Source organism: Perognathus longimembris, chromosome 26 (genome assembly GCF_023159225.1).
Source record: "Perognathus longimembris pacificus isolate PPM17 chromosome 26, ASM2315922v1, whole genome shotgun sequence".
NCBI lineage: Eukaryota > Metazoa > Chordata > Mammalia > Rodentia > Heteromyidae > Perognathus > Perognathus longimembris.
This window is the reverse complement of record NC_063186.1, coordinates 4,190,404-4,214,140: the sequence shown is the minus strand read 5'-3', so window position 1 is coordinate 4,214,140 and position 23,737 is coordinate 4,190,404. Positions and strand designations below refer to the sequence as shown.

At 39.7% G+C, this 23,737-nt stretch overlaps 1 protein-coding gene and 1 pseudogene across 1 annotated transcript in view; one reads left to right on the top strand and one right to left on the bottom strand.

The window, feature by feature from the left end:
• Positions 1 to 23,737, bottom strand: part of Stag1 (stromal antigen 1) — a 150,826-nt gene that overhangs the window by 86,164 nt on the left and 40,925 nt on the right. The window contains exons 2-3 of the mRNA XM_048334971.1: positions 13,528 to 13,630; positions 3,468 to 3,570 (exon numbers count right to left, since the gene is read on the bottom strand). Coding sequence (XP_048190928.1) covers positions 3,468 to 3,570; positions 13,528 to 13,556 — 132 coding nt within the window. The 5' untranslated portion in view covers positions 13,557 to 13,630. The remainder of the gene's footprint in view (positions 1 to 3,467; positions 3,571 to 13,527; positions 13,631 to 23,737) is intronic.
• LOC125342323 lies at positions 16,969 to 19,055 on the top strand (annotated as a pseudogene).

The window sequence follows — 23,737 nt, the reverse complement described above, 5'->3', positions numbered from 1 at the left end:
TTTGTGACGGGGAGCCGGACTCTTGTCACATTACTCTATTCCAATCTGCTGCAGTAGCAGGCTTTATAAATAGAGGGCATTGGAGGAACACTAACAAAGCAGAGCTCATTTATCAGGGGGGTGGGGACCTACACTAGGTTATAGAATCTGCTCTATTATGTGTAACCATTGTCTTTATTAGTACTACTATCACTCTTCGTGATTACTGGCCTTAAAACCAAGTCTGTACATACGTTAATACAGAAATTAATGAATAATTTCAAAATAAAATGCATTTACAAAAAATTGTAAAAATTATAGTAGTATGTTTGTTCCAATTAATGAACTAGTATAAAACACTAACATGGCCATATTTTATATACTTTTTGTCCTAGTGAGCTTTCCCTGTCCTAGGATCCCAGGTAGAATATCATATACACTTCATCATCAGGCCCTCCCCCTGCTAAGGTCATCGTGTCTGTTTTCAGTTCCGCAGGTTCTCTTGGTTCTTGAGACTTCAGTAGTACTGAATACTAATCAGTTAGTTTTCAAAAGGTCTCTCACTGAGATGTGTTTGGCATTTTAGCCATTACTGAACTAGGTTTATGGGAAGAAGAAAACAGAAGTATTATTTTTATCATCTCCTATCAAGTGTACTTAGCATAATATATCAATACTGATGTTGACTAATCACCTAGTATTTCTCAGGATTTTCTACTATACAGTTTTGTTTCCTTCCTGTTACACGTTATGCCCTTTGGAAGAAAGTCGGTCGTTGCCACACACAGCCCACACTTAATGGGTGCTAAGTTAAGTTCCACATTCTTCTAGGAGACAGTACTTACATAAATCATTTGTAATTCTTCAAAATAGTAGATTTTTCTATTCTCAAGAAATTACTTATCTAATCATTTAAGTCAATGTGAACTCAACAACAATTACTTTATAATCTGGGTTATAGCACTATACTAATTAATTTTGTTCCAGCTTAGTCACTGAGAACTTTTACAGCTAGCTCCTATACATATCCTGCTCCTTGTGTGTGCATTTTTGGTTTAGCTTTACTTTTAGCACTCATTGGCCCTACAATATTCTATCCCAAGTGCTGGGAATGTGGTTTACTGGTAGAGTGCTTGCCTGGCATGCATGAAGCCCTGGGTTTGATTCCTCAGTACCATATAAACAGAAAAAGACAGAAGTGGCGCTGTGGCTCAAGTGGTAGAGTGCTAGCCTTGAGCACAAAGAAGCCAGGGACAGTGCTCAGGCCCTGAGTTCAAGCCCTAGGACTAGGAAAGAACAAAACAAACAAAAACAACAAACCAAGATTCTGTCCCAGGCTTCTGCCTCAGTACTGGAATCAGTCAAGAGATAACTCATCATAATCAGTGTGACAGATAGATATTCAAATAAAAAACTAAAATATCGTTGTGTAAGGACACATCTTAGTGTCAAGAGTTCTTGTCTAGGGCTGGGGATATGGCCTAGTGGCAAGAGTGCCTGCCTCGGATACACGAGGCCCTAGGTTCGATTCCCCAGCACCACATATACAGAAAACGGCCAGAAGCGGCGCTGTGGCTCAAGTGGCAGAGTGCTAGCCTTGAGCAAAAAGAAGCTAAGGACAGTGCTCAGGCCCTAAGTCCAAGGCCTAGGACTGGAAAAGAAAAAAAAAATGACATTACCACTTTTGTGATATTTATACATATACATATATCCTATGATTCATTAATTTTGTGTATAAACTTGAAATGTATACTAATATCAACAGTAAGATGTATGCAAAGTAATAAAAGTATCTATAAGCATAATAGCCAGAAATGAGGACAAAATGACCAGAAATATAGTCATACAATGGAATGTTAACAGTTTTATAATAAATGATTTATAAACTATGTAGGCATTTATTTGATGATAGCAATAAAATACTACTTTGGGTAGGATACTGAAGTTTTCATTTTGGGGGCACAGAAAGTAAAATATCTCTTCCCCAAGGTAGGTCATAGAAACTCTAATCTTCCCTCTACTTTCCTGTATTGGAGCTGGCCTCAAAACAATTATGTGAACTACTCACACCCAAAATGTCATAGAATTCTATCTTCAATACAGAGAGGTCATGTCCCTCACCTGGAGAGAATGATGCACAAAAAGGCCAGGAATAATGCTCAAGAACACAGGCTTGTTGGAGTCCCCTACTAGTCTATTAGCTTTACACATGCCATGAAGTTTTTACAAAGGACAGGGTTTAGAGATTCTGGGCAGCTCAATACACAACTGTTCTTGAAGAGTGGAAGAAGCTAAGTGGAGACTGAAGCTCCCTGTCCCTTCTCTCATACCTTGTCCTTCTCTCTTTATTCTACAGAATATCCTTTATAATAAATGGGTAAAGTCAGTGTTTCTTTTGAATTCTATGAGCCATTCAAGCAAAGTAATCATACCTAAGGAGGACTCGGGGGAGGGAGGGGATGTCCATTGGCACTCTTTCAGAAGCACATATAAAACTGACTAGGACTTGAAACTGCCATCTAAGGGAAGGGGTGAGTGAGTATTGAGGACTGAGCTCTCACCTATGGGATATGATATTATCTCTAAGTAGATAGTGTCAGAACTGAATTGGGTTCTAGGACATCCATGTTACAAAATGGCTTGCTTGCTTGCTTGCTGGTGGAGAGAACTCCTCATGCCTTCTGAGGTCAGGGAAGTGTTTGGTGTTGACTGTTGTCTACAGTAAAGGACAGCTATGTGGATTTCCACACAACAATACAAACTGAAATAATTACAAATGGAATAAAGTCAAGGATGATGTTAAAAATAATATGAAGGAAAAACAGGAAGACAGGTGCAAGGACAAAACAAGACTGGCCATTTACTGAAGCTGGAAAATGACTATTTGGGGGGAGGTTGGGTACACTCTGTGTCTTATAAGACAAAGTTTTTCATATGAAAAACTTCTATAAATAGACAAAAAATTTAGAAATAGCAAATCAGATCATAAGTGGGTATAGAATACTGCAAGTCCTAACCCCCTGGCACACTGTTACGAGTATCTTTGAAAGTTTATGCATGTTTAAATGATAACTAAAACCCTTAAAATACATAAAAGATACCTCTCTATAGGATTATATCACACTCCTCTAAGCGTCTTAGTCATGTGTCAATGAAAATTAAATCCTGAAACTGGCCCCAAGCTCCAAAGAAGTACAACCAAGCAATCAAGAGTTGCAGGTGAAAAGCAGGTCTTAATTAACAATACTTCACTCAATGTTTTTAACTATCTTTGTGCCTTCACACAGACCACTATGAACAGAACAAGATATTGTAATCATTTCCATTTTCTAGTAACCACTAAGCAAATATAAAGTCAAATTGCCCAAAACTACTTGTCATGAAGCAAAACATATTAATAATACTAGCACTACACATGATATATGATTAATATTAAGCCCATTTATGAATAAACAGTAAGGAACATAGAACACAAATGTAATACATACTGGAGGCCGGCCAGGACGACCCCTTTTTCTTTTTCCTTTGACCTCTGTTTCTTCAAGTTCACTGCCAGCATCAGAATGGGCAGTAGTTTCATTAGTTGAATCCCTAGAAAATATTATGTTATTTTAGTACACAAATTAATCAATAAATGCAATGCAGTTCTATCCCACTATTTTCCTTACAGCCTGCTTTATCACTGAAAAGTAGTTAAACACTTCCACGTTCAGAAAAACTTCAGTAACCCGAGACTTATTACCCTCCCTTCCTAATGTCACCTAACAGTGGGTGAAATGAATCCCCCAAATAAGAGGGAAATAAAGAGAAAGAAATTATTGTGGATATGGCAACTGCTGTATAAAATTATAATGTAAACATAGTTCTGAAAAACTAATTCTTCAATATAAGATGATGAAGTTTGGGCTGGGATGCAGCTCAATGGTAAAGCGCTTTCCTCCAAAGCCCAATGGCCAGTTCGATTACAGCATTAAAACACAAGAGAAAAAAGAAGAAAAAAAAAAGATTAGAGCTCAGGTGAAATTTTTATAAAATCCTGAATGTGGTATGCTAACAAACGATTCTTCACAACACACCTTATCATACATATTTCTGATATAAAGGATGCTTAAGACATAATGTATGCACAATAATAAGCTATGTAACACTTTCTATTGTAAATTCCATATGGCCAATTCTCACAAAATGATTTTAACATACTACGTCTGTATATAAGAATGGATGCGGGCTGGGGATATAGCCTAGTGGCAAGAGTGCCTGCCTCGGATACACGAGGCCCTAGGTTCGATTCCCCAGCACCACATATACAGAAAATGGCCAGAAGCGGCGCTGTGGCTCAAGTGGCAGAGTGCTAGCCTTGAGCGGGAAGAAGCCAGGGACAGTGCTCAGGCCCTGAGTCCAAGGCCCAGGACTGGCCAAAAAAATAAAAGAATGGATGCAACAGATAAACAGGAAAGATGGTTGCTAATTTTCTTCCCATTAGTGGATAAGATGCAAGCTATATTGAGCTAGGCACTGGTGTGGCTCACACCTGTAATCCTAGCTACTCAGAAGGTTGAAATCTGAGGATCGTGGTTTGAAGCAAACATGGGCATGCGTCCATGAGACTCTTATCTCCAATTAATCACAGAAAAGGCTGGAAATGGTGCTGTGGTTCAAGTGGTAGAGTGCTAGCCTTGAGCAAAAAAGGAGCCCAGAAACAGCACCCAGGCCCTAGAACTGGCTTTTTAAAAAAAGATGTAAACTATAGAAAAAAGACATCTGTTGGAACAACACTTGTAGTCAATCCTGTGAGCCACTACTTTGCTGAATCACAATTCTTTTCTTGCCAATCCTGGAGCTTGGACTCAGGGCTTGGACACTGTGCCTGTTTTCTTTTTGCTCAAGGCTAGCACTCTACCACCTGAGCCACAGTGCCACTTCTGGCCTTTTCTGTTTACATGGTGCTCAGGAATTGAGCCCAGACCCAGAGTTTCATGCATGCTAGGCAAGCACTCTACTGCTAAGCCACATTCCCAGCCCCTGAATCACAATTCTTAATGCTAGACCAGTACTTCTTTAACTTGTGGTCATTTAATGGCTATAGACCATCATTAATACTTTTAAAGTTAGTACATATTAACAATTCCTTGAACTTTTCTTAATTCACATTAGTAACAATTTCTTGACCATTTACTTGCATCTATAACCAAACACAGACAAAACAATGCACCAAGTTATGATTTACAGCATCTGCTGATTTGCATGGTGCAAGTGCTTCAACTACAGCCAATTTAAACCTACCAAAGTAGTGGCATCCATGAATGCAGAGCTGCGAAATGATAAACAGCAGGGCACAGTTAGAATGTAATTTCTATCATACATACAAAACAATATAATAGTTACAGAAGCCAGGCATGGAGGAACACACCTGTAATCTCAGCTACTTAGAAGATAGAGGAGAATCATGAGTTCAAGACCAGCCTGGACAAAGCGAATCAGATCCCATATGATTATCTCAAGAGCAAAAAATAAAATAAAATAAAATTACAAAGGAGAGGGAATTATAGCACAAGTAGTAAACCTGAGTTCCATCCCTGACACTGCAGCAATACTAATAACAACAATGACACCATTACAAAATGATGTCTTCAGTACTTACTCCTTTGATCTTATTATAATTATCCAATATGATACTGCTCCAATCTTTCACAAGCCTCATTTCATGTAATACTCCATATTTCTAACCATGCAAAAAATGGGGGTGACTTTATTTCAAGGCCTCAAATATACATGCTATGAACATGCCAGTTCCTCAATATGGAACTGATAGCCTATTTCTTTTCCCATTTAAACCTCAGTTCAACTGCCTCATTCATAGAAAATTAGATTAAAGCCATTGGAAGATTCTTACAATGCCTCCAACTTTCCTTCATGCCACCAATGGCAATAACTATGTATCTGTTATTATTGTATCTATCTTTAGAAGCTTTGCTAACAAGCAGTAAGAATGTTCTGCATGTATCTACCCAGATTCTAGCAAACTTACAGGGTATACTATCTGTTAACCGAGATATATATATATATTTTTTTTTTGGGGGGGGGGCCAGTCCTGGGCCTTGGACTCAGGGCCTGAGCACTGTCCCTGGCCTCTTCCCACTCAAGGCTAGCGCTCTAACACCTGAGCCACAGCGCCCCTTCTGGCCGTTTTCCATATATGTGGTGCTGGGGAATCGAACCAAGAGCTTCATGTGTAGGAGGCAAGCTCTCTTGCCACTAGGCTATATTCCCAGCCCCTGTTAACCGATATTTTGATAATGTATAATAGTAAACTGAACTAAGATGACAAATCCATCAATAAATTGTAATATCTAAGTAAGCCAAGAAACTACTATCAATGTCAGGAGAGAAGCCACTCTTTTTTTTTTTTTTTTGGTAGGTTGTGGAGCTTGAACTCAGGGCCTGGACGTTGTCCCTGAGCTCTTTTGCTCAAAGCCACAGCTTTATCACTTTGAGCCACAGCTCTATTTCCAGTATTCTGGTGGTTCAATGGAGATAAGAGTCTCACAGACATTCCTGCCTGGGCTGGCTTTGAATTGCACAGCCTTCTGAGTAGCTGGGATTATGAGAGTGAGCACCACCAGTGCCCAGCATAGTAGCCGCCATTTTTTAATATCTGTGTTCTAAAATATAACTGAATTGACAAATACCTAATTTATAATGTGTCTCCACTTAAAAGAAGATGGAAACTGAAGTCTCCTTAACCTCTACAGTGAAGACTAGTGCAAGGGATTGAGGAAGGGTCCCACAGGGCGTGTGTGAAAGGCTTGTCAGCCTCAGGCACTAATGGGAGGAGCTGGCACTCTTAGAAGACAAGGGAGTAAGTGAGGTCAGTAGGGGCTTTCTTTTAAAGGGGTTACTGTTTGTGGGTCCTTCCTTGTCACTGTTTCCTGATTACCACGAGGGCAGCAGCTTTCTCCACCTATACAACTTGCTGCCACCATGAGCCACAAGCTCAGAAGCAACTTATCAATGGACTAAACACTGGAAAGCTTTGTAGTAGAGAAAATAAGTATTTCCCTTTTAAAACTGATGAATCTCAGCCACTTGTCATTTGTTACAGCAAAGGAAAACTGACCAACACAAAAAACTGGTATTGAAAAGTAGGGTCACTGCTGTGATAATACTCGATGATGTGTGGTTGAGAAAGCCTTCAGAATTGGTTTTCAGGATGAACTTCGACAAATTTGGGTAAAGAAGGCAGAGAAAGCCTAGCCGATTCCAGTTATGACTCAGAACACCAGAATACACACAGAAATGTAAACACTTATGGTTCAGGAGGCTTGGAAAGAAGGATTCCCTTGGGAACTAGACTGAGGGCCACTAATGTTATACCTCAGTAAGGAATTTGACTTCCTTTTGTCCATGCTCTGAGACTTTGTGAGAGACTGGACTTTGTGGGAGGTAAGTTATCTGGAGGAAGAAATGTCAAGGTAACAAAACAACACTTGGGAAATAGCATGGGTATTTCTGGCTGCTTTTACTTTTTTGTGTGTGTGTTAAATATTCTTTACTTGACATTTATACATAAGCCACACTCAAATGCATTTCAATAAGTAAAAGGCAGATTTCAGAGACAGGTAATTCTAATTAAACTTACATAGCCAAAACCAAAAATGCAGACATCGCTTCCTCATCTCCAACCATTGCCTAAAACAGGCTAACCACCATAAACTGAAACACAGGTGAATCTTGCTTGGTTCTGAGACAGTGAAGTGACTTCCTCAGTATTGAAGATGTTTTCATAAGCTGGGGGCAGGTGGCTCACACCTATGATCCTAGCTACTCAGGAGGGTGAGATCTGAGGATTACAGTTGAAGCCAGCCTGGAGAAAAAAATCTCTTTGATTCTCTTAGCTCCTACTACTAAAAAATGCCAGAAATGGTGCTGCCACCCAACTGGTAGAGCTAGTGGGAAAGACGGGGGGAAAGCTCAGAGACAGTATACAGGCTCAGAGCTCAAGCCCTAAGGATCAGCAAAAGGGAAAAAAATTTAAAAAAGGGGGGGAGGGGAAGGTTCTCATAACTAGTTATATAAAACCAATCCTTGATACATTTGGAAATGTACTCTTCCCTATCTTGCTAAAAACCTGAGCATTATTAAGTCCAATCATATCACAGAAAGGGAAAACAGTGGTAATGTTTTTAAAAGATCATATCCACTTAACCACAAGCCAGTTTTCCTTAAATCAAGACAATCCAACAAAAAATTTTCTGTCAGCCATTCATGGTATGAATTCTGATGTTAGGATCAATTAAATAACAGTACACATTTTGTTTTGCAGTCAATAGGCAGTGGCTACTACATATTTGTAGCTTTTTTGAGATAAGCTATCTCATCTGCCCTTTCTCCCTTCTTAACGCCAGCGGAGATGAATTTTGTTCCAGGGATGGAATACTCCATCAGTCAATCATCTCTCCAGGCCAGGCCTTTGTTCTTTTTGGCATCTGTGTAAGACAATCCAGCTGCTTGACCTGTCATCTGACCAAATAGACCATGGACATTAGGCCCAGTCTTGTGCTTGCCTCTTCTCAACAATCTGGCACCGGGCACACTTCTGAATAATGGAAAATCTTCTTGCCTCTCTCAACACCACCCATTTTAATTCACTCCTCCATCGCTACCACCAGAAAGAAATCTGCTCTAAAGCCGGACATCCTGCTCTCTACACTGCTTTTGATTTACACTAATAAATCTGTAGCAAAAAAAAAAAAATGTAGAGTAGAAAGCTTTTTTTTTTGGCCAGTCCTGGGCCTTGGACTCAGGGCCTGAGCACTGTCCCTGGCTTCTTCCCGCTCAAGGCTAGCACTCTGCCACCTGAGCCACAGCGCCCCTTCTGGCCATTTTCCATATATGTGGTGCTGGGGAATCGAACGGAGAGCTTCATGTGTAGGAGGCAAGCACTCTTGCCACTAGGCCATATTCCCAGCCCAGTAGAAAGCTTTTTAGAAATTGACACCTTGTCAAGAAAAGGAACACAGGGCTGGGGATATAGCCTAGTGGCAAGAGTGCCTGCCTCGGATACACGAGGCCCTAGGTTCGATTCCCCAGCACCACATATACAGAAAACGGCCAGAAGCGGCGCTGTGGCTCAAGTGGCAGAGTGCTAGCCTTGAGCGGGAAGAAGCCAGGGACAGTGCTCAGGCCCTGAGTCCAAGGCCCAGGACTGGCCAAAAAAAAAAAAAAGAAAAAAAGAAAAAAAGAAAAGGAACACAAGTAAAGATGCTGCTAAGGAGCAGGCAGTTGAAGCTGTTAGTGTCATTAAAATGAAGCTAAAGGGCTAGGAATGTGGCTTAGTGGCAGAGTGCTTGCCAAGCGTTCATGAAACCCTGGGTTCGATTCCTCAACACCACATATATAGAAAAGGCCAGAGGTGGTGTTGTGGCTCAAGTGGCAGAGTGCTAGCCTTGAGCAAAAAGAAGCCAGGGAGAGTGCTCAAGCCCTGAGTTCAAGCCCCAGGATTGCCGCCCCCCGCCAAAAAAAAAAACCTCCACTAAAATGAGGCTAAGGGCTTTGTACTGCAAACACAGGAAGGATGCTTTATGCTTTAAGGCATTCTCAGTAACCAACAAAACACTGAACTCATAGGCTCATGGTAGCTCACTGGAAAATACAGGGGACTTTCATTTGAGAGCAAAACTCCTAGGATAACATGGGGAATGGTTTCCGTGTGATCTGCTTCCAAGGGTCCAATGGAGAAAATGCTCAAAAGCTGCAGCTTCAGTGACTTGAACAGGCCAGCAGCAAGGTACAGCTGACACCCTGGCATCATCCACATGGGTGCTAGATTTGTAGGCATGCAGAATGCCGGAGTAGAAGGGTCATGAAGGTTCCACAGAGATTTCAAAGGAGAGCCTCAAAGACTAGGCAATGTGTGGCAGGTTCAGAGTCCCTACAAGGAAGCCCTGACAAGGTAGGCTGTGAAAGTGGAGCCGTCTACCACAGAGATCCCAGGATGTGCAGTGCCTGCAGAAGGAAGCAGGCAGTAAACAAAACCAGCCCGAGAGAGGTGATGTGGGCTGCAACCCAGCTTCAGAGATAGTGTTAAATAAGCCCTTCAAAGCACATCCTACACCAACAGGGCTCAAGATGCTAGATATGGAGCTTATGATATAATTTTATCTTGCTGAGTTTTTGCTCTTGCTTTGGGGGTCTGATTCCTCAATATTTCTTATCTCTCCTTTTGGGAATGTGAATGTTTATCCTGTACCGCCTTGAAAGTTTGTTTGTTTTTTTTTACACAATAATTTGCATGGACTTAAAATATTTAACTGAGGGCTGGGAATATGGCCTAGTGGCAAGAGTGCTTGCCTCCTACACATGAAGCTCTCCGTTCAATTCCCCAACACCACATATACGGAAAACGGCCAGAAGGGGCACTGTGGCTCAGGTGGCAGAGTGCTAGCCTTGAGCGGGAAGAAGCCAGGGACAGTGCTCAGGCCCTGAGTCCAAGGCCCAGGACGGGCCAAAAAAAAAAAAAAATTTAACTGAAAAAGACTATAATATATTCAAGGTGTGGGATATGGTGATATATATGTATTACATATTGATTACTTTAAATTGACTAGTACTATTCAAGCTGAACCTCAGATTCCAGACTTTATTCATCATCATTACTTTTTATTATTATTTTATAAGACAATGCCTTTTTTTTTGAGGGGGAGGGGGCCAGTGCTGGGCCTTGGACTCAGGACCTGAGCACTGTCCCTAGCTTCTTTTTGCTCAAGGCTAGCACTCTGCCACTTGAGCCACAGTACCATTTCTCGCCCTTTTCTATATATGTGGTACTGGGGAATCGAACCCAGGGCTTCATGTATACAAAGCAAGCACTCTTGACACTAGGCCACATTCCCAGCCCCAATGCCTATTTTCTTTATGGCAGTAATAGTGTTTGAATTCAGCATCATGCTCTCATCTTGGCTTTTTGTCTCAAGGCTAGCGCTCTACCACTTGAGACACACCTCCACTTCCCAATGCATCTTGCTCAGCTTCTCGCCTCCCATCATTCTCCCCTTGTTGAGAAAGCTTAAAAAAAAAAAACAAAAACTTTTACAAAGATTCACAGCTGAGCTTGCGTTGAACCTCAAAGGAGAATTGGGATTTAGACTTTTGAGCAATGTCCTTTATAAGGAAAAGACCTTGCAAATGATTAGAAAAGAACTAAACGCATTTTGTATTATGAGTTGGACATGAGCTTTTTGGTGCCAGGAGCAGAAAGCTATGGTTCAAATAAGTGTCCTCCTGCAGTCTATGTATTAAAGTGTAGTTATGTAGTTACTTATGGAGCTACAGGAAGATGGTAGAATCTCTAGTAGCGGGGCCTAGTAGGAAGAAGTCAGGTCACTTAAGAGGATATTGGTATTCTAGTCCACTCAACTCTCTTTGCTTCCCAGCCGTGGGGAGGTAAGAGGTCACTCCATTACATATTCCCACGACAATATGCTGTCTCATTATAGGCACAAAGCAATATAATTGTAGGCTGGACTCTGAAACTGTAGGCCAAAATAAACTTTTCCTCCATAAATTAATTGTCTCAGCTGGAGGCATGGCTTAAGTGGTAGAATGCCTGCTTAGCAAACCATGAGGCCCTCAGTTCAACACCCTGTGCCACAAGACAGACAGACAAAACCAACTGGTTTTATAAAACACAATATAAAAAACAACTGGTTATCTCAGCTATTTTTTGTCAGTGATGAAAAACACTAACCGTTATTACTATATAGATGCATGGGCTAAGCAAAATAATATATGCAGACACATCCACAAGATACCCAGAAAATTTAGGCCTTCATAAACTTACCAGAGCTCAATGCATCACAGATAGCATATCTAGCTGACAAATCTAAACCAGAGCTCACGTTCCCAAACTCCAGGTCACTACTATCTACTTCCAACATATATATTACAGATTTACAATTTCATCATGAAAAAGATTCAGTTACAAAATATAACATGAGGGGTTGGATGAGTGGCACAGGTGGTAGAACAACAGACAGTGAGTATAAGTGGCAGATATTGAGTTTTTAGTCTGGGTCCTGAAAACAAACAAGAACAAAACATTGCTTTAAATACTATTAATACAACCACTTTAAATACAAACACAGTTTTAAAAACCAACTTTCATGTTTTATTAGTTATTATTGTGATGGTCTGTCTAACAACCAGTTGTGTACTAGGAGCTGACCGAACCCCTACTCCCCCCACCAAAACAAAAACAAAAACAAAACACTCTCACAAAAGTGCTCAATTTAGGAGGCAGAATTAGTACCATTATGTAAGGCATGGAGCTAGGAAAAAACACACAGAAATGTAGAAGCAAGGAACAGCTGAACTAGCTTTGACGGCTTGGAGGAGCTTTGATATGTGAAAGGTATCCTAACTAAAAATATAAACAGTGAGTGGAGTAAGTAAAGGCAAAAGTGCCTAAGAAAGCTGGGGGCTGGTGGCCTCACAACTGTAATCCTAGCTACTCAAGAGGCTGGGATCTTAGGATCACAGTTCCACACAGAAGCCAGCCCAGGCCGGAAACTCTGCGAGACTTTTATCTACAATTATCCACTAGAAAACTAAGTGGAGCTGTGGCTCCACGTGGTGGAGCACTGGCCCAGACCCTGAGTTCAAGCCCCACCCCTACCCCAACTCCCTCACAAAGAGCACCTAAGAACAAAAAGCAAACAGAAGGAAAAGAAGGAGTCAGAATACTAATCAGAGGGATAATTCTTGAAAAAATAGGTATAGAAATGAAATGAACAGTTAAAATAATAATCACATTTACGTTAGCTAAACCATCATTATCATACAGGATCAAAGTATGCAAATCCCTAATTTGCATATTACACCGAAGGATGTAAGTAATAGTATCTATTATTTCTGTGATCACATTTCTCAGAGATTCCCAAATAAAATCCAATACAAATAATTTTCTACAAATCCAGCAAACCCAGTGATATACCAGCAAAATTACCAACTGGCATTCCCTTAGGTTCTTCTATAAATGAGCATGGCTGAACAATCTCCATCTCAGAGGAAAGAAAGAATCTTAATGGAGCAGAAGGAGAGCAAGAGAAGAGTAGAAAACAAGTAAATATAGGACAGAGGTCAACGGGCTTTCTTCTGTAAATCACTGGACTGAGTATTTCACATTTTCTAGAAAATACAGTCACTATGACAACTTGTAGCACAAAATAACCGTAACAGTCATAAAGATATGAATGTATCTTAGATTCAACAGCAGTTTACTTACAAAAATAGACACCATGCCAGATTTGGTTTCAGTCAAAGTTTACTGACACTAACAGGACACTAACATATATCTTGTTCTAGTATTAGAAAATATGCTGATGTTCTAATAGCAAAGGCTAGGAGTGGATGTAGTAACTGTATATTCTAATACATAAATTTAAATTAAATTATCCAAATATCAAAGAACATATTTGACATGTCTCAGCAAAGAGCATTATGATAGATATACTCATTTTTCCCTTTAAAAAAGGGAATTATAATACTTACTGTAACACTGGTAACTCTGAAGTAATCATTGCTGAAAAGGTTGTTCCACAGTGCAGCAAATTCTGTGTAATTCCAAACTTTAAAAACCACTTCAAAGGCAATCCTGTTAATTAAAAAAAGAAAATAACTTTAAAAAGTAAAATTAATATTCCAGAACACAGTAACTACAATCAATAAACATCATCAATCATCACACTACTTGGTACTTACCCAAATAATTTGAAAAACAATAGCCACAGATAAATCTTAAAAAAGGGTGTTTATGATGCCATAATTCACAATTATAATCCATAATTAGAAGCAACCAAGATATCCTTTAGTAGGTAAATGGATAAGCAAGCTATGGCACATTCAAGGTATTTATTTGGTATTTAAAACAAATGACCTATCAAGCCCTGATATGACATGACGAAACCTTCAATGCACACAACTAGAAGCCCATATAAAAAGGATTCCAACTGTCTGATAAACATAATAAGACACCCAATTAAAGTATGACCTAGTCACAAGAAAAAAGACATCGTCTTTTGATGAAGCCAAGATTGTACTTTTAAGATAAAGATTTATAGGAAAAGTGGAAGAATATCTGAGGGCATGACAGAAATATCTGATTGAGCCAGAGACCAACTTAGAGACATACTGTACTCAAATTATAATCAAGAGACACACTATAACCAAAAGACAGTGTCCCACTCTTTTTTTTTTGGGGGGGGGGGGGCGGTGTCCATCGTGGGGGCATGAACTCTGGGCCTAGGCACTGTCCCTAAAGCTCTTCAGCTCAGGGCTAGCGCTCTACCACTTTGAACAACAGTGCCACTTCTGGTTTTCTGGTGGTTAACCAGAGATAAGAATCTCACAGACTGGGGGAAACTAAAAGGAAGGGGTGACATGGTCCAAAAAAGAAATGTACTCATTACCTGATGTATGACATGGTAACTCCTCTGTACAATACCTTAATACTAAAAATAAAATTATATTTTTAAAAAGTTAAAAAAAAAAAAAAGAATCTCACAGACTTTCCTGCCCGGGTTGGCTTTGAACCACAATCCTCAGATCTCAGCCTCCTGAAGAGCTAGGATTTACAGGCGTGAGCCACTGGCGGCCAGCTAGTGTCAAACTCTTGAAAGAGACAGAAAAGAAAATTCTTCACATAAAGAATGTTCAAAAGATTAATTTCGGATTGTAAAGCATCTAGTCAGAAGGCACGGTATATTTAAAACACTGAAAGACAAGTTGTTAAACAGGAATTCTATATTAAGTATAGAATTCCAGTGCACCAAAACTATCCCTCAATGGATAAATTAAGATAGTCTCAGAATGGTAGTAAGGAACATCCAGTTCACAGGCTCTCAAAACCATTTAGTATATGATACATGACAGAAATACATGCCTGTAGCCATTTGTATTAATAATTTTGAATAGCTCACCTAAATATCCAAAGAGCTCTTGGCAGAAATTTTCACCACCCAATTTTAGAATAACATGAACTGTAAGAATTTATTGTTATACCTAAGCTATAGGAAAATGCTGAAAGCAATACTTCATACAAAATGGAACAGTAAGAATAAAGAGCCAGGTATGAGGGCTTGTATATATAATCCCAGGACTTAGGAAGAAGAGGCAGAAAGACCAAGAATTTGGGGTCAGCTTGTATTACACAGACAATTCCAAAACAGCTTGGGCTACACAGTAAGCTGTATCAAAAACAAACAAAAGGAATAGCACACTAGAATAATCAACTGAAAAGGAGGCAGTGCTGTGGGAATTAAGAAACAGGAAGATAGAAAACATATAAACAATTAAATGGTAAATCTCAGTCAGCAATCACTTTCACTGTAAACAGATATAACATCCATTGAGGGGAAGACTGAACCAATTTTTTAATGACTTAACTATGTTGTCTAAATGAGATCTATGCTAGATTCTAGAAGGTTGAAAGTATGATGATGCAAAAAGATACTCCACGCATGTAGTAACCAAGAGAGCTAGGAAGACTATACTATCAGACAAGATTTTACAAGGGATGATGAAAGATATTATGTATTAGTTGGGGGGGCAGTTCACTAGAAAACTATGAGAACATAAAGATGTACATATAAAAGAATAACGCCCCCAAATACATGAAACAAATCCTGACAGAATTGAAGGAAGAATCAAACAATGCTTCAAGAATACAGCAGGGGCTGGGAATATGCCTAGTGGCAAGAGTGCTTGACTCATATACATGAAGCCCTGGGTTCGATTCCTCAGCACCGCATATATAGAAGAGGCCAGAAGTGGCGCTGTGGCTCAAGTGGCAGAGTGCTAGCCTTGAGCAAAAAAGAAGCCAGGGACAGTGCTCAGGCCCTGAGTCCAAGCCCCAGGACTGGCCAAAAAACAAACAAACAAACAAAAAGAATACAGCAGACCCTCTTCATCCACAGGGGATACATTACAAGACACCCACCGCTCCCATGGAGGACTTACACCAATACGGCACCAAACGCTCTCTTATCTATTCTTACAGAAGATCTTACCAACTTTCAACTTTTCTCTATTAAGTCAAAAACTTTTAACTGTCACCTAAAGAAAGCATTTCATGGATTCACTCTGACATATATATTGCCTGATCTCTTTCACCTGGTTATATGCACAGGAACAATGAGATACTATGACAGCTGCTCTGATAAGCAAAACAACTTTTAGGGGCTAAGAGGCGAGTAAATGTACATGATATGAATAATCCGGACAAAGGAATGATTCACATCCCAAGAAGGATGGTAAAAAAAAAAAAAATTCATTATGCTACCCAAACTGGTATGCAATGGGAATTTTGAGAAATTCCATTTAATGTTTTCAGACCTATTGTGACCACCAGTAACTAAAACTAAAGAAAGTGAAATCACAGATAATCAAAAACTACAATAGTGGGGCTGCGAATATGGCCTAGTGGCAAGAGTGCTTGCCTCCTACACATGAAGCTCTCGATTCGATTCCCCAGCACCACATATATGGAAAACGGCCAGAAGGGGCGCTGTGACTCAGGTGGCAGAGTGCTAGCCTTGAGCGGGAAGAAGTCAGGGAAGGTGCTCAGGCCCTGAGTCCCTGAGTCCAAGGCCTAGGACTAGCCAAAAAAAAAAAGCTACAATAGTAATAATACAATAGTTGGTCATTTTTAACGTATCGCCTTCAGTAAAACATAGGACATCTACACCATGTATCGCCAAAGATAAGACTTGAATAACAATATAAACCAACTGGATCTAGCAGACATACATGTCTCCTAACAAAATGCACTTTCTTTTCAAGTACACACAGAACAGGACAGAACCCATGACAGATGATGTTGTTTTAACAACAGTAAGTTTTAAAACAGCGAAATCATGCATTATCCTCTCTTGTGATAGATAAAACAGGAAACCAATAACTGAAAGAAAACTAGAAAAAAATCAACCAATATTTGGAATAAAACAATATGCTTTTAAATAGCCCACAAATCAAAGAATATTAGAAATTCAAATACTTTGAAATGAGTAAAACAAAAATGCCTGACAAAATTTATAAAGAGGTCTGCAGAAGGAGAAATAGTTGTAAATAGCTACATTAAACACCTCCAATTGAAGACTAATTGGGAACTTTCCAGAACACTTGTAAGAGGCAGAAGAGTGAAGGCTGCCCTGGCTGTACATAGCTACATGATCCTTTCTGGTCTCCAACCATCATCAGCTCTCTGATCAGCAAGGAAATGGAAGAAAACCCACTTATAATGTCTTGGGGGGTCCAATCCAATGCTACCGAGCAAGAACTAAAAAAAGCTTATAGGAAACTGACCTTGAGGTAGCACCCTGAGAAGAATCCAAATGAAGAAAAGATTAAACAAATTTCTTAACATTATGGAGTTCTGAAGCCTAAAAGGGGGAATTATATGACAAAGGAGAGACGGGAAAGTGAATCAGGTTGCTTCTGGCACCCTTATAGATATCTTTAATTAGTTTTTCAGAGGAGGAAGGATGAAGAGGGAAAGGAGATGGAACCTTAGAAGATTTATATAATGGGCAACAAGTAAAGAATGTGGTTTGTGACATATGGGAAGGCTAAGGTGGTATTACAAAAAAGTTGTACAGTGCTGTCTCAACTGCCAAGGTGCTAGCATGCAAATAATTCATCAGATATGACCTGGACTGGTTCTGTAAATTCAGTCTGTGTGCATCAAATGCCAGGACCACAGAGATCTGATCAGCCCTATAGACAAAAAGAAGTAAAAGCTGCACTGGAAGGCAGAGAGTATCAGAGGAGTTTCTAGAAAGTCTTAGTGACAAAAGCATGGACAGTGGCCAGAAGATAACATTCCTTGGTAAATAAGACCAAGGATCAAATTGGAGTTGGAAGAAATTATCAGTATCTTAGATCAGAAGGACAGGGCTATTATTACTTGATGAGAAGACATTTTCTTGTGTGGCTTCCAAAACCAATCATAGTCATCCAGGTCAATTGCCAACGATGGTGATATCAAGTGTCTGCTAAACCAAGTGTCTGCTAAACGAAGGCATGCCAATTTATCACTGACCATATGAAAAGCATCATCAAGTTTAAAGTAAGCTTCCTTAAAAATGTCTTTTCCATGGGGCTGGGAATATGGCCTAGTGGCAAGAGTGCTTGCCTCATACACATGAAGCCCTGGGTTCAATTCCCCAGGACCACATATATAGAAAACGGCCAGAAGGGGCGCTGTGGCTCAAGTGGCAGAGTGTTAGCCTTGAGCAAAAAAAGAAGCCAGGGACAGTGCTCAGGCCCTGAGTTCAAGGCCCAGGACTGGCCAAAAAAAAAATGTCTTTTCCTGGCTGGGAATATGGCCTAGTGGCAAGAGTGCTTGCCTCATATACATGAAGCCCTGGGTTCGATTTCCCCAGCACCACATATATAGAAAACGGCCAGAAGTGGCGCTGTGGCTCAAGTGGCCTTGAGCAAAAAGAAGCTAGGGACAGTGCTCAGGCCCTGAGTCCAAGGCCCAGGACTGGCAAGAAAACACACACACACACACACACACACACACACACACACACACACACACACACACAAAATGTCTTTTCCTTTCCTGGAAAAACTCATTCCTGAGAAGGAAGCAAAAGAGACTAATGAAAGAAAGGTATCAGAACTAGTGAACGTTGATCCAAAACAAGCAAGATGGTGCCATTATGTAATGAAGAAACTCATTAGGATGATGAACATTATTCCAAAGGTAGTGTTCAGTGTCAAACCTTTTAATGGGGCCAGTGAATAACACTCACTGATGATGTCTTATATGTACTAATAAAGGATTGCAATCAAAACATGATGATGACTTGCTATTGTTTTAGCAGTAATCTTTACCTACAGTAATGTATTAAAAGTTAAATGATCAGTAAGTGAAAATATTGAAACTCTGCTTTCATGTATACTGACATTGGTATGCAAGAAGAAGTTTGATATCTGTAAAAAGTACTTTTAAAAGGAAGAAAGCAAATTTCTGCTGGGTGCTGGTGGGTCACACCTATAATTCTACCTACTCAGGAGGCTGAGATCTGAGGATCCTGGTTCAAAGCCAGCCCAGGCAGAAAAGTCCCCGAGACTCTTATCTCCAATAAACTACTCAGAAAAAGTCAGAAGTGGGGTTGTGGTTCAAGTGGTAGAGCACTGGCCTTGAGCACAAAGAGGCTCAAGGATAGTGCTTAGGCCCTGAGTTCAAGCCCCAGGACTGGCAAAAAAAAAAAAAAATAGTAATAATAATGGAAAGATCTACATTAAGATCTACATTTATAAAATTAGGAACAAGAAATGGGTTTTTAAGCGGATACCAATAAAATGCAGAAGCACTAGGCATTGTTTTGAGTTATATTCTTTTTTTAATTTAATTTATTTATTAATTGAACACAAAATTTTTTGACAAGTTGTGCAAAAAGGGTACAGTTACATAGTAGGGCAGTGTGTACATTTCTTGTGATATCTTACGCCCTGTTTTTCTTTCCCTTCTCTAGGTCAGGTAGATATACAATATACAATGTATCAAGAACATATACAGTAGCTACATGGCCAAGCCCAAGAAAATTCGCCTAGGGCTTTAAATGTGATGTCGACATTAGACAATATGTCGACAGTAGTCTTATATGAACGTACATACATAGCTTTTGAGCTATTGTATTCCACTGAGAGGTCAATTTTTGACCTTTATATGTTGAGTAGTTGTTTGGTTTTAGTTACATACTGTTGGGTCGCTGCCCCAATCCTGTGGGAAATACCATTTGACAAGCAGTTTTTGGTTTCACAGACTAGGTCTCTACTGTCTCTCCATCTCCCTTTGTTAACAGTCATATATCAGGGAGATCATGGCCCTTTGTTTTCTGTGTTCTAGGCTTGTCTCGCTCAACATTATTTGTTCGAGTTCTGACCATTTCCCTGCGAATAACAATATTTCACCATTCCTAATCGCTATGTAGTATTCCATTGTGTATAGGTACCGTATTTTTTGGATTCATTCATCTGTGGAGGGGCATCTGGGTTGTTTCCATATTTTGGCTATTGTGAATTGTGCCGCGATAAACATGGAAGTACAAATGTCTTTTTGATATCTTGGGACTTGCTGTTTAGGATAGATGCCTAGGAGTGGTATGGCTGGGTCATAGGGTAGGTCTATATTGAGCTTTTTGAGAAACCTCCATACTGTTCTCCAAAGGGGTTGTACTAATTTGCACTCCCACCAACAATGGAGAAGGGTTCCTCTTTCCCCGCACCCCATCCAGCATTTGTTGTTGCCTGAGTTCAGAGTATAGGCCATTCTAACTGGGGTGAGGTGGTATCTCAGGGTTGTTTTTATTTGCATTTCCTTTACTACCAGGGATGTTGAACATTTCCTCATGTGTTTCTTTGCCATTTTTATTTCTTCTCTTGTGAAGTCTCTCTTTAGCTCCTTTGCCCATTTCCTAATTGGTTTATTGGGCTTGGAGGGGCTTAGTTTTTTGTGAGTTATATTCTAATGAACAAGAAAATGCAGAAGAAATACATCAACAGTATACTATAACCAAAGAAACGAAGTTCTACTCTCTCTTTCCACTGAAATTTAACTTATGTGACAGATTTTTTGTAGCTTTTTTAGTAAATATAAAGAATGCCCAGAGGAAGATCTTCCACATCACATAGCAATTCACAGTTCACAAAAAGAAAAAGTCTAAATAAGCAAACAAAATTAAGGTACAAAAAAAGAGAGTAATGGTAAATCCTTGAAAACATCAATCTAGAAACTCTCATCTATTAAATTAGACAAAAAGATATTTTAAGACAAAATCTAATCGTGTGTTCAATGGGACAGCAATTGGAAACACAAGATTAAATTTGTTTTTACAACAGAATGATTTAGGAATTTCTTCAGACAGACTTCTCTAACTTGGAGCTCTTATTTGTTCAAGAGGAATAATGAAAGGAACAATACTTCATATAGGTGTATGAAACAACTGTAAGTATTAATTCTTGGCTACAGAAAGAAGTAGGTAACAGAGGAAAAGAATGTAAGCTATACATCCTGAAACTAAGTAAACATTTTTTATATTAAAAATATGTGTTCCACCTGGGTGTCAGTGGCTCATTCTATAATCCTAGCTACCGAGGAGGCTATATTTTGCATATCTCAGTATTCCCATGTATTTGTTTCTTAGAGTTTACTGTAACAGTATCTAAAATTTGATTGCTTTAAACAATACCAATTTATGCATACATGGTTCTAGAAGACAGAAAGACAAAAATCAAGGTGTTGACAGGGCCATGTTCCTTTCTAAAGCCTCTAAGCAAAAATTACTCAGAATATTCTAATCTCTGATAACCTCAGGCATAACCCCAGGTTATATTTTAAGAAACCGTATATAAACTATGGTTATATCATGTTTTACTGTACAATCCCAATCTCTAGCAATCTTCACTATGTCTGTGTGTCCATGTCTACATATGGTATTCTCTTTTTTCATTTTTCTCTTCATACAAGATTATCAATCAGGGGCTGGGGATATGGCCTAGTGGCGAGAGAGCTTGCCTCGTATACATGAGGCCCTGGGTTTGATTCCCCAGCACCACATATACAGAAAACGGCCAGAAGGGGCGCTGTGGCTCAAGTGGCAGAGTGCTAGCCTTGAGCAAAAAGAAGCCAGGGACAGTGCTCAGGCCCTGAGTCCAAGGCCCAGGACTGGCAAAAAAAAAAAAAAAAAAAAAAGATTATCAATCACACAGGGTCAGGACTTTATTTTAACCTGACTATCACTGTAAAGGTAAAAATTCCAAATAAAGTCATATTTATAAATATAAATTATTATTATAGATTCATAAATATAAAGGGGACACAGGTCAGCCTATAATAGACTTTGATTGCATAAAAGAAGTGTTTAGAATTTACTTATTCAAGAGCTGGACAGGTGTGGTGGCACATGCCTTCAATTCCACCTACTCAGGAAGCAGAGATGGACAGAATCAAGATTTGAGGCCAGTCCATCAGAAAGTTAGAAAGACTCTATAAAAAAAAAAAAAGCTGGGTATAGTGGTACACATCTGTAATCCTAACTGTGCAGAAGGAGTTAATAGGAGGATTAGTATCTAGGTTGGCCTGAGGCTAAGGGAGGAATACGATGCCTCTGAGAGAGAAGGGGAGGGGAGAGAAGTGGAGAAGAAAAAGGGGAAAGGATGGAGAGACAGATGAGGAGGAAGATTGAGTTACGATCATTTTAAAGAAATGCTTGTTGAACAACTCCAAGGCACCTTTCTTTTAAAAAGTGCTCACAATATAATAATATATAAGATACTCTCCCTTTATGAAGCTATTTTTAGTTAATAGGATTAGACAATAGACAAAGGGATAAATATAACAATTTCAGGCTGTGAGAAGTCCTAAAATACGCCTGGCGGCTCATACCCGTAACCCCAGCAACTCAGGAGACCACGATCATAGGATTGAGGTGTCTAGGCAGGAAAGTCTGTGAGACATATCTTCAACTAACAACCAAAAGCTGGAAGGGGAGCTGTGGCTCAGGTGGCAGAGTGCCAGGCTTGAATAAAGAAGCCAAGCTATCTCAAGGCCCAGAGGTTCAAGCCCAAGTAGGGGCACAAAAGAAAAAAAAACAAAACACAACTTTAGTATTACACTAAAGAGGTAACATCTGAGCTAAGTCTTGAGGGCTATGTAAGTAAGACTGCCAAAAGAAGGGGGCTGGTGCAGAATAACTATTCTTCATAGTGGAGGAGAGTATTTACATAAAATATTATTTATTTGATAAGGCCTTATGGCAAACCCTATAAACACTTTACAGCTTCTAAAGCCACCGACTTTGAAATTAAGTGACTTATGATTTTTTAATCTTTAGATTACTGTACCAGTTTTGCATGTCAAAATTGCAACATTATTTCAATTTTGGATAATTTCAATTTGTATAGTTCATAATCACGCCCTTTATTGATCACAAGAACACAATGAACAGAATACTAACTAATGTAGGCTAAGATAACGTGCTGTTATAGCATAAAACTGCAGTTATTGAGTGTGTATATGTGTGCACAAGCACGCGTGTGTGTTGGTCCTAGGACTTGAACTTAGTGGAGATAATGGTCTCACACTTTCCTGCCCAGGCTGGCTTTGAACTGCAATCCTCACCTCTCAGCCTCCTGGGTAACCAAGATTACAGGCGTGAGCCACCAGCACTCAGCCACAGTGATGATTATATGATGTGTATTTACTGATAAGTACTACACTTCACAATTAAGAGAAAATTTGGAGACAAAGCATTAGAAGAGTTTAAAGTGCACTGCAATATCCTCAATAGGCATTTCCTATTTCCAGGGACTGTAAAAATGGGGGTTGAGAAAGTTAGGTAACGTATATATCTAACAGTCTCGGAACAATCCTAGTTGTCTGAGTGCTCACTGGAGCACCATGCCTGCCGGCTGCCTAAGGCTATCATCTTGATGAAGTATACTCCAGGGAGAGCTCTCATCAAGCTTCTAGTCTTTATTTCTCCAGCGTGCCTCACTGGCAAACTCACTTCCTTCCATGAAATATACAAATTAAGGGAATTAGTAAAGGTGTAAAACTACTGTACTATTAACTACAAAAGTCTTGGATATGATCATTGATGTAGCTTAACCATGCCTGAAGGGGAGTCCTATACACCACCCCCTTCCTCTTCCTCTCTTGCTTCTTGCCCATGAGATGACTCATGTTCCT